A 12219-nucleotide genomic window follows, 5' to 3' on the forward strand; every position below is an offset into this window, starting at 1 on the left:
CTTGATTAAACTAGATTTGGGTTTTAAATATGTATTAACAACATACTTTTGATCTCAAACACATTTATACAAACATTTTAGAGCCACGTTAAGTAAAATACAAGACTTCAAGTGAGAATAAAGGCATAATATTTCAAGATTAATGTAAAGTAATTGACGATTCAACTCAAGTCACTGGACGACCAGATTCCTGCAGTAAAAACGTGCTCGTTATATCCCTGTGTATTTGAAACCATGCTCTTAGGGCTGCAATGGGTTTTTCTGATAACGTTCCAATATCAGGTGATGTCCTCTCTATTATTAGCTTTTCTTTCATATATTACACTTTCTTTTGACAGTTTGTTTTCGTGATTGAGCTTTAGAGACTCTCTACTGTAAAACACAGTGTAGGAGCTCAAGCGGAACTAGAGGTCAACTGGTAATCCCCAGTGATATTCTCCACACATTATGACTTTATTTGTTAATCAATAACGACTCTAAAACACAATCTTATTTATTTGCTCCAAATGAATGTAATATTATTTAGAATTTGATCATTATAACTTTTCGCAGTTGAACAGCTAACAAACCTGAAAAGCAAGTTGTGCTACAACACCCTCAACACACACATTTCCACCGTTCCCTGGACTCAGTTAATCCCCAGAAGTGTTAAGAAGCACTGACAGCATTAGCACACGGATGATGACGGCGAATGCAGCATCGCTAATTGACCACATCAGCTTTCTAATGGGAGAGGCATGGCCATCACCTTTGACCTGTTTGAGATCAGCTTTTTTTGGTGTCAGAGATGCAGAGATTTCACAGACCGTCCTGAAGTTCCCATTACTGATGAGCTGCTGAAACTGCAACAAGCAGGTAATATCACATGCTGTTAGTAGTTCTGAGAAAGAGATAAAAACATTTCTCAGCACTCGAGCTGACGATTTAAAGCAACATCCGCTTTAACAGATGTCAGCTGATCCTATAGGCTGTCCACAAAGAAAAGCAGTACACAGGGCACATCAGTTTGGGAGAACTATTGAGGCGAGTCACTTGGCTGTACCACTACTCTGGGTCTTAGGCCTCCCCCCAACAGTAAAATCCCACTTCCACCCCTCGCTGAAACCCTCTATGGAACAAGATGGTGGGGACGAGCACCTCTTTTTGTGCGGTGGTGCAACAGGTAGAGTCCGGGGTCCTGGGGCTCTGGGTGCATTTACTGTCTGTGAGAAGTTTGGTGTGTTCTGCCTGTGTCTGAGTGGGTCTCCTCCAGGTGCTCGGGTTTCTTCACACAGTGGATTGGCTATTAGCAAGTGTACGTAGCTGAAAGAGTCTATGTTGCTGTGTGATGGTCCAGGGTGTGTTCTTCCTTCTGTCCAATGATTCAGGGTAGGTTCCAAATCCACGTTGACCACGAATTTGATAAATTAATACAGGAAATAAATGAATAATTGCTAATTGAGGTGCTATCATTTTCCATTACTAGTTACAGTGGCGATTGCTCTAAGACTGCAAGGGAAGCTCAGCTTCCCCTAAAATGTAAAAAAATAAGTGATTAAATATATACTGTTGTGTGTACGTCATTGAATAAATATGCACTACAACACGCTCAACTTTTTTTCAGAATCAGCTTCTTATCACTGGTAAAGACGCGGCTTTCCTCTCAATCATTCCCGCAGCTTCACAGTGATTTAAACAGCGTCCACAGAGTTCAATGGCGAAGCAGCGAAACGAGACGAGTCATTGGATAAATGGTGGGCTTTGTCCCGCCCATGGGACGCTCAGCGTCTCTGGGGGTCTATGGGGCAGTGGGCTGGCCTCGGCTGGCCCGGACGCTCAGCTTCTGCATGATGATTGGATGATCTGTCTGAGGCTGAATCCCTTTTTGATTGACAGCGAAATGAGCGAATCAGCGATCCTTTGGTGTAAAGATTTGTGGGAGCACATTCGAACACACTTCACATGGGCCAAGGCCGTTTAAGCAGCCTAGCTCTGCTGGCCATTGAGAGGACACTAGTCAAGTCCCTGGAAAAGACGCCTTGTTGGTACGACAGGGTCACAGATCATTTTCTTAAAAAGTAACGGAGGGTAGAATTTACGTATAAATAAACCGACACATTTTATGAAATTGAGCTTCCCCTCCTTGAAAGACCAGCATCTGCCACTGACTAGTTAGCTACGTTAGCATCATAGCTTCTTTGTGCAAAACAAAGAAATTGAAAGTATGTTTGTGGTAAGAAAAAGTTTGAATAGAGCAGTTTTTTTGTCATTGTAGTATATATTTTTTTCACATTGTAAACGAACAAAATGTCATTTTTACCATAATTGTGTGGGGGGGTGGCCTCTTTGTCAGTTTTTCAGGCTCCCTGCCTTCTGTGCTGTGCTGTGCTGCTGGACCTGACTCACTCTGGTGTGTACCGTGTCTTTCTCAGCGAGGGTTGCATTGGCATCTCAAGGACAGCAGGACGCTGGCGCTTTTTTGTATTCAGGGTGTAATGAGTCTTCCAATTCCGATTTCCTTATCCTTCTCCTGGCTGTGTGACAGGAAAGCTAAGCAGAGACGCCCCCCCAGGACAATTAAAGCGCCCTGAGGATGGACTCGGTTTAGACAAAACCAGGTTTATCATCCCAGTGTCCCCCAACACATGGTGAACCCTGGGAAAAAGTGGTATCTGCCAGATGGAATTGCCTGTCTCCCACGTTTCCCCCATGTGCCCGTTCGCACTGATTTCTCTGGTGGAGAATTTCAATTTCTACCTGTTCTTAGAGGCAAATTGAGTGCAGCTCAGGAGTATCAGTCTGTATCACTAAAATCTCTTGCCTGGGAAAGGGGATGATTTCAACAGAGGACCTGAAAGAGAGCAGGGCAACCTGAAATTAGTGCAGAGAGAGATTCTACACTTTTTAGCATTAGACTGATCCTGAATACAAAAAACTATTTTATACATTCACATACACACACCTGTGTTCGACATGTGTTTTTGGACAGTGTGTAGAAACTGGAGCAGCTGGAGGAAACCCACACAGACACAGGGAAAACACATGGCACTCCTCACAGACAGTCACCCGGTGGAAACCCACACAGACACAGGGAAAACACATGGCACTCCTCACAGTTGCCTGAAGTGAGGCATGAATTCTGACCCTCAGACCCGATGGCTTGTCTAATCATATTTCATTTTAATTACAATGTCATTTGGTGTATTGAAATTAGGACTAGGTGTTGTTCTCTATAAGCCCTGCCACCCTTTCGTGCCTCATTCGAGAGACAGCTCCGAATGGTAAAACCTCCGTCAAATAGCATGAAATGAGAAAGGATGCTATGGCACAGCTACACATGACCCAGGGTCATGATGCCGGAGGGGTGTAAAGTCAATCAGCGCTGGGCTGTGGAGCAGTGGAACTGCATTCTCATGAGTGAAGGAGCTCCATCCAGTACCTTTAGGACGAGATGGAGGGGGTTTAGTGATCCAGAACTAATCAACCAACATCAGTGAAAGGCCTCATTAATGTTCTTGAGACAGAAGAATCAAGTCTCAACTCTGGCACATTTTCTATTATATTTAGTCTGGATCTAGACTTAGTCTGGGACTTGGAGCCGGGTCCTGAGGGATTTGTGGATTTACAGCACAATTTAGTTGCCCCATTGCATGTAAATACAGCTCTAAAAAGGGAGAAAAGAGCTTATTTATATATTTATGTGTTTATTTATCTGTTTTCTAAGCTATTGTACTATTAGTGATATTATCATGAGTATTATTAGTAATTTTATTATATTCATTTATTCATTATCTGTAATCCTTATCCAGTTCAGGGTCGCGGTGGGTCCAGAGCCTACCTGGAATCATTGGGCACAAGGCAGGAATACACCCTGGAGGGGGCGCCAGTCCTTCACAGGACAACACAGACACACACATTCACTCACACACTCACACCTACGGACACTTTGGAGTCACCAATCCACCTACCAACGTGTGTTTTTGGACTGTGGGAGGAAACCAGAACACCCTGAGGAAACCCACGCAGACACAGGGAGAACACACCACACTCTTCACAGTCAGTCACCCGGAGGAAACCCACGCAGACACAGGGAGAACACACCACACTCCTCACAGACAGTCACCCGGAGGAAATCTACGTAGACACAGGGAGAACACACCACACTCCTCAAAGACAGTCACCCGGAGGAAACCCACGCTGATACAAGGAGAACACACCACACTCCTCACAGACAGTCACCCGGAGGAAACCCACGCAGACACAGGGAGAACACACCACACTCCTCACAGACAGTCACCTGGAGGAAACCCACGCAGACACAGGGAGAACACACCACACTCCTCACAGACAGTCACCCGGAGGAAACCTATGTAGACACAGGGAGAACACACCACACTCCTCATAGACAGTCACCCGGAGGAAACCCACGCAGACACAGGGAGAACACACCACACTCTTCACAGACAGTCACCTGGAGGAAACCCACACAGACACAGAGAGAACACACCACACTCCTCACAGACAGTCACCTGGAGGAAACCCACGCAGACACAGGGAGAACACACCACACTCCTCACAGACAGTCACCCGGAGGAAACCTATGTAGACACAGGGAGAACACACCACACTCCTCACAGACAGTCACCCGGAGGAAACCCACGCTGATACAGGGAGAACACACCACACTCCTCACAGACAGTCACCCGGAGGAAACCCACGCAGACACAGGGAGAACACACCACACTCCTCACAGACAGTCACCCGGAGGAAACCCACGCAGACACAGGGAGAACACACCACACTCTTCACAGTCAGTCACCCGGAGGAAACCCACGCAGACACAGGGAGAACACACCACACTCCTCAAAGACAGTCACCCAGAGGAAACCCACACAGACACAGGGAGAACACACCACACTCCTCACAGACAGTCACCCGGAGGAAACCTACGTAGACACAGGGAGAACACACCACACTCCTCACAGACAGTCACCCGGAGGAAACCCACACAGACACAGAGAGAACACACCACACTCCTCACAGACAGTCATCCGGAGGAAACCCACACAGACACAGAGAGAACACACCACACTCCTCACAGACAGTCACCCAGAGGAAACCCACACAGACACAGAGAGAACACACCACACTCCTCACAGACAGTCACCCGGAGGAAACCCACACAGACACAGAGAGAACACACCACACTCCTCACAGACAGTCACCCAGAGCAGGACTCGAACCCACAACCTCCAGGTCCCTGGAGCTGTGTGACTGCGACACTTCTTCTTAGACATGGTTTTATCAAATTGTATTCTTTTATTCTAGATAGAATATATATAGACATTTATTTATTTATCTGTTATTATTACTGACATTAATATTTCTGAGTAAGCCTAAGCCTAAGACAAAGGAACCACAGAGAAATAATTCCTCCACCATAAGGTAAAATGGCCGACCGAGAAGATGAACCAGAGCACCACCACCGAACTAAGGAATTAAGAGGTAAATAATTCAGAAACGGGGGTTGTCATATAGTTCTCAAATCAAGAACTGATTTGAATTTATTCATTTCATATGTTACAGGTAATTCATAAAAATATGAACTTGTTAACAAATATGTGCTGGGGCTGAAAGGGTTAATGTCGACTGACAGAAGAGGACGAGTTAAGGTCAGTATCCGGCAAGATCTGAGGTGGAGATGGATGTGGGGTCACTATAAGGTCGTCATTGCCCTTTCTATCTTTGTGTTTTAACTGATTATTAATGGATTAACAACATAATTAGTAAAACTTAAAAAATAGAAATTTAACCCTTTATAAACCTTTATAAGTGTAGTCTGATTCTAAAGAGGTACTTTTTTTTTGTTGTTAGTGGCAGCATAAATTTGAATGCAGTCATTAATGCTAATAGTGCTCACAGTATTGTGAATTACGACTTACAGCTGTCATTATTATTATTATCATTATAATTATTATTATTATTTCCAGCTACCTTCCCCATGTGTATCTGTGCAATGATGGGTGTGGTTTGTGTTTTTATTGAGAGATGTATGTAGGGTCTAGCCAGAGCTCTGGGCTGAGGAGACTAACACACACACACACACACACACACACACACTCTCACTCTCACTCACACTCACTCTCTGTGATTGGTCGAGTCTCTCTTCCCCATCTTCCGCTGCCTCTTTTTCTCTCTCCCTCCCTCCCTCTCCTCTTTCTCTGTCTGTCCCTCTCCACCTCTCTCTCTCTCTCTCTCTCTCTCTCTCTCTCTCTCTCTCTCTCTGCTATGAAGCAGCTGCTCTCTCTCTCAGGGTTAAATCCTAGAGCTGAGTCTGGGGAAGACTGAGGCTGAAATCAGAAGCACACTGAAGGAAAGTTGAGGGGCAGATGGCATCGATCGAAGAGTTTGACCCTCTCCACAGCAGCGTCCCTGCCACCAAGATAGAAGTGACTGTCTCCTGCAGGTTAGTCCACAAAGGCAAAGCCCTTTTCTTCTGTAAGAACCTGGCTTTCAACTTTAACCTGTAGAAACACTCTGGAAGCCTTAAGCAGCGCTGGGCTTGAAACTACTTGTGTCTCCTCAGACACTGGCTTCTTTGGATATTCTTTGCTTGTGCTATTTTATATCTAATGCAATCTAGAGAAGTATCTAAAATGTGCTTTAAATTATTAACAATAATTCTTTCTTACTCTGAAACGTGCCTGTTTTCTTTAGCATTCCGTGTTCCGTACTCAAGCTCCGTGGGAGAATTAATGCAGTACCGTGTTGCATTGTATAACGTACACTCTATGCTCAGTAAAGGTGTGTCCGTTGCGGGCGCTGCTTGGATAAATTTAGTAGACAAACACTGACCAATAACGTAGGAGGCTGTGTCACCAGGACCAATGACAAGTGTCGGTTTGTGTCAGTCAGTCAATGCTATGGGTCTGAAAGGAAGTGAAGCTTACTGACAGGAAATAGAAAACAAAGAGAAGCAAGTTGGATTATGGGAAATGGAAAAAAGCAACCGACTTCAAAGACGAGAGGTGTGAAAATAAAAAATCCTTGAAGATATCTTTGAAAAACTTGAAAGTAAGTCTCAACCGAGGAAAAGGGTGTGTGTAATAAATACTGCAACATATGTACATTCATTCATTCATTCATTTTCTGTTGAATGGTCACAGTGGGTCCAGAGACTACCTGGAATCATTGGGCGCAAGGCAATAACACACCCTGGACACGGCACCGGTCCATCACAGGGAATCACACACTCACCCAGTCGCTCATACACACTTATGGACAACTCTGCACAGCCATATCACCTTTCAGCATGTGTGTTTGGACTGTGGGAGACAACCAAAGCACCCGGAGGAGCCCGGGGCAAATATCCGTGCCCATTGCTGTCCTTTCGTACCTACATCCTAACCTTCAGCCATGATTATTATCAGCTTTAAATGACAAGTGGCTGGCGGACCCCTCTCTGGACCCCCACACACACGCCTTTTATCCCCCTCCTGAATAATGACTGTGCTGACTGCTGATGCCTGGTGTTTGCATAACGCCTTACCTTCACAACGGTGCATCCCCTGATGTCGCAGAGAGTTGCCGTTTGTGTTTATCTTTGACAGAAGGCACATGTGCTCCAGCCCAAAAAAAAAAGTGCCTGCTGAGTTCCAAGTGTTTATTGGACTGGGACGGCAGTCATCTCGGGACGTCCAAAGTGACAAATCACAGCTCGCCACAAAGGAAGCCAGGCGACTGGAGAAAATATGATTGTGTCTCATTGCACAGGGGTGAAATCAATTTCCTGTATCTTTTATTAGACGTAGCTTTTGCAGCTGCCATCGATTTTGAACAACAAAGTTGTGATGGTGTCTCTTTAATCTCTGTGAAGCTGAAGGAACGGTGCTGGAGTAACACTGCCCACTCAAATTAACCCAGATATTCTCCCTTAAATATGATGCTGTCAGAAAGGAGTTTCTAGCTCAAGGTGTTCGATGGAAAGCCTTCTTTAGGTTTTTGTTTCTTTAAAGCAGTGTCTCATAGAAATCACTAAAGTTACAGCAATATTTTATACAGTTAACAACAGAATTTTAAATCAAACTTCCCTTGCAATTACATCTCAATATACACCATGATTTATAAATATTTATTCATTCAGTGGGTCCAGAGCCTACCCGGAATAATTGGGCGCAAGGCGGGAACACACCCTGGAGGGGGCGCCAGTCCTTCACAGGGCGACACACACTCACACCTGTGGACTGTTTTTTGAGTTGCGAATCCACCTACCAACGTGTGTTTTGAGAGCATGGGGAAAACCGGAGCACCTGGAGGAAACCCACGTGGACACCGAGAGAACACAGGTCCCTGGAGCTGTGTGACTGCGCCACTACCTGCCGCTCCACCGTGCCTATTCGTGACCCCTGCCCTAGATGGTTTAGATCAACAGGCCTTTCACCAGAGGGTCCCACAAAGAATCATTTAACTAGTTTGCAGAATTTGAACCTCCATGAAATGTAAACAGTCCGTAATATAACAGTCTATAAACAGATAAACTCAGTCACTAAATCCAGCGTTTTTCAACTGAGATAGTTACCCAAGGTCAAACCCTTTTTATCTTTTAATGATTTTGAAAGGCTTGTACATGCTTTTATTTCATCCAGACTGGATTAATGTAATGCCCTTTATGCTGGTTTCAGTCAAGCCTCCATCTCAAGGTTACAGTTGGTAAACAATGGTGCAGTTCGCCTCTTAACAAGAACACGGACGCGAGAACATATTTCTCTCGTATGGCTTCTCTTCTGGCTTTGATTTTAAGATCTTATAAGTTTTTGTTTCTAAACTGTTGCAACCTTATGTTCCATCAAGGTCACTCAGCTCTGCTGATGGTCCCTAAATGTAGGTTGAAGCACTGGAGAGAAAAGACATATACTAATGGACACATCCAGGCCCTAGAAATGGCTTCAACATAATTGACCTGTAATATAAACAGAGCCTCATTCATTCATTCATTGAATGAAACTGCTAACCAAGTTCAGGGACTGGCAACGTGGTGCCAGTCCATCACAGGGCATCACACACTCACACTTATGGACACTTGTGTGTAGCCAATCAACTTAACAAGGTGTGTATTCGAACTGTAGGATGAAATCCACACCACACCCTTCACAGACAGTGAACAGGAACAGGGCTGGAACACACAACCCCAGGTCCCTGGAACAGTGCGTCAGAGACCACCACGCCGCCCACAGGGGACATATTATGAAATAAAACATTTAAAATCACTTCTTCAGTGCAGGTGCTAATTAATTTGGGAATCTGAAGCCCACAAACCCACACACTGTGAGTCAAGACCAACCAGTCAGTTTGTTGTGAAGTCTGAAAACATAAAACAAGTGTAGTGTGCCGAGACTTTAGGATCGATCCTCACTGCTGTGCGCTCGGGGGCGGGGTGAACAGCGAGTGGCTCATTATCATTTAAAGGAACAGGCGCTGAAACCAGGGCTGTTTCCACAGGGGGAGAACGCTGCTGTGGGGTTTGATCCTTGTGGTATTTTGAACAAAGCAGGTCACGGGCTTTTCATTAACACGGAACTTTGTTCACTTATAAGAAAGAGGAGAATATGTCCCATTTAACGTTGATCCAGCCACACAATTTAAATAAAAATGGTTTCTAGGTTCAAGCCAACAACCATTTGGGACCTGTATTATTAAGAGTGCATCTGAATGCAACAGTAACTGAGTTCACTAAATCAACACGTTGCTCATTATCTCACTGATAGCGTGAGGATCCGAGTTCTGAAAATAGGTTTCACTCGGACAGGAACTGTAGCAGCTCTGACACTATAGGTTTTTGAGAAGAAACCCTTGTTTAAACAGAGGAGATGAATGTGAAGCTGTTTCCCCTCAGCGCTTTGTGCCAAATTGTTAAAGCTCTTCGCAGGGGAAGCCAATTCATCAAGCTTGTTTGTAGCTGTCATCACAGGGCACACCAGATGCCTTCCTGCCTCCCTGTCACTCAGTGTGGGGAATCTGGAGAAGAATCAGAATGGGCAACATGGAGCCTAAACAAGCTCCAAACTCAAAGCCTGACAGACTTATTGGTAAAGCTGAGTGCTAAAGCGGATATCCATTCTTATTTATTCAGTACAAAAGGCTTGGGTATAATCCAAACACTAACTTCTACCACTTTATTTCAAAGACGTATTAAACCCCGTTCCCATAAGTGAACACAGTTGAGGGTTTTAATAAAACATCTGTGGCACGCTTTGGTCAAAATACCACAAGGATTAAAAACCAGAGCAGGGTTCTCCTCGTTCAGAATGACTTCAGAATGAATTCAGCGCCTGTCCCTTTAAATGAAAATGAGCCACACAATGTTCACCTCGACTCGGTGTGATCTCTTTTACTACACGTGTTGCTTGGTCTTACTTCACAGTGTTCTGCACAGAACATATAATAACATTCCCCTTTATTTCCCTTAAATTTCCCCTTTAAAACAAATATAAGTGTCTTGCATTTGACTCATCCCAATGTTCAAATGAGCCAATATGATCTCTGGGTGTGTAGTGTGGCTCACTTTCTCACCCATCACTCACCATTATCTAATAACAGAACTGGGCCATTAATGTTCTCCTCTGAGCATGTTGAGCTGCCCTGTGGCTTTGTGTTAGCAGCCTTTTAAAATGTGGTTGGCTTCACATGGTTTGGATGAAGGGTGTACTAACATTCATTCTCTACTAACACATTCATTTATTCATTCATCTTGTGTAACCACTTCATCCACGCAGACACAGGGAGAACAAACCACACTCCTCACAGACAGACACCCGGAGGAAACCCACGCAGACACAGGGAGAACACACCACACTCCTCACAGTCACTCGGAGGAAACCCACGCAGACACAGGGAGAACACATCAAAGCCCTCACAGACTGATAAATATGATATAACGAGCACATGAGTATTATTACTACTTCAGTGGCCCCAGACTCCAACATCAAGGTTATCAGGTTCAGTTCAGTTGCCTGGAAGAATGTCCTGCTGTGAAAATGAGGATCTGAGAGTTGTTTATCTGGGGTGAAACGTCACCAGCAGAGCCCCACCTGACATCTCCTGTCTTGCGGAGCTCATATCAGCCATCCAGCTGAGAGCGGTGGGATAGAATACATTTCCCTCTGGGGTTACACTGTTGTCTTCTCTTCCACTCTCCTTCTCTTCCTCCTTGCCTTTTGTCCATTTTCTAAATGCCGTGGTCTTGTTCAGGATATTTTTTTAATATCTATATGTTGTGTGGGAATCAGTGGCGCATGCTGGTCTTTCAAGGAGGGGAAGCTCAATTTCGGCACACATCATAAAATGTGTCGGTTTATTTATACGTAAATTCTACCCTCCGTTCCTTTTCAAGAAAATGATCTGTGACCCTGTCGTACCAACAAGGCGTCTCTTCCAGGGACTTGACTAGTGTCCTCTCAATGGCCAGCAGAGCTAGGCTTAAACGGCCTTGGCCCATGTGAAGTGTGTCCGCCTGTGAGTGCTTTGTGACGGTGGAGGGGCTCAGCAGCACCCGCTGGACAGAAACTGCGATAGAAGTCAGAAAGAGTGATAGAAGTCAGTCTCCAAACACAAGCAGCTACAAAAAACCCACCAGAAATAGAAGCTCGATTTGTCGCTAGTCGTTTTTAACAAAGAAAATGCCGCTAAGAGGATTCAGAAAGTCTCCGGTTCAACTCAGAACAGAATGAAAATGTTATGCTCCCACGGATCTTTACACCAAAGGATCGCTGATTCGCTCATTTTGCTGTCAATCAAAAAGGGATTCAGCCTCAGACAGATCATCCAATCATCATGCAGAAGCTGAGCGTCCGGGCCAGCCGAGGCCAGCCCACTGCCCCATAGACCCCCAGAGACGCTGAGCGTCCGATGGGCGGGACAAAGCCCAGCATTTATCCAATGACTCGTCTCGTTTCCCTGCACTTCACTGCTTCTCCATTGAACTCTGTGGACACTGTTTAAAGCACTGTGAAGCTGTGGGAATGATTGAGAGGAAAGCCGCGTCTTTACCAGTGATAAGAAGCTGATTCTGAACAAAAGTCGATCGCGTTGTAGTGCATATTTATTCAATGACACGTACACACAACAGTATATATTTGATCACTTATTTTTTGACATTTTAGGGGAAGCTGAGCTTCCCTTGCAGTCTTAGAGCAATCGCCACTGGTGGGTATATACCACTCCAATTATGTTCTAAAAAATGTA

General features: G+C 44.9%; 1 protein-coding gene across 1 annotated transcript in view; it reads left to right on the top strand.

The window, feature by feature from the left end:
- Window positions 1-6329: 6329 nt before the first annotated feature.
- Window positions 6330-12219, top strand: part of cpne9 (copine family member IX) — a 59097-nt gene continuing 53207 nt past the window's right edge. The window contains exon 1 of the mRNA XM_066671360.1: window positions 6330-6445. Coding sequence (XP_066527457.1) covers window positions 6369-6445 — 77 coding nt within the window. The 5' untranslated portion in view covers window positions 6330-6368. The remainder of the gene's footprint in view (window positions 6446-12219) is intronic.

The sequence above is a fragment of the Hoplias malabaricus genome, chromosome 5 (assembly GCF_029633855.1).
Source record: "Hoplias malabaricus isolate fHopMal1 chromosome 5, fHopMal1.hap1, whole genome shotgun sequence".
NCBI classification, from domain to species: Eukaryota; Metazoa; Chordata; class Actinopteri; order Characiformes; family Erythrinidae; genus Hoplias; species Hoplias malabaricus.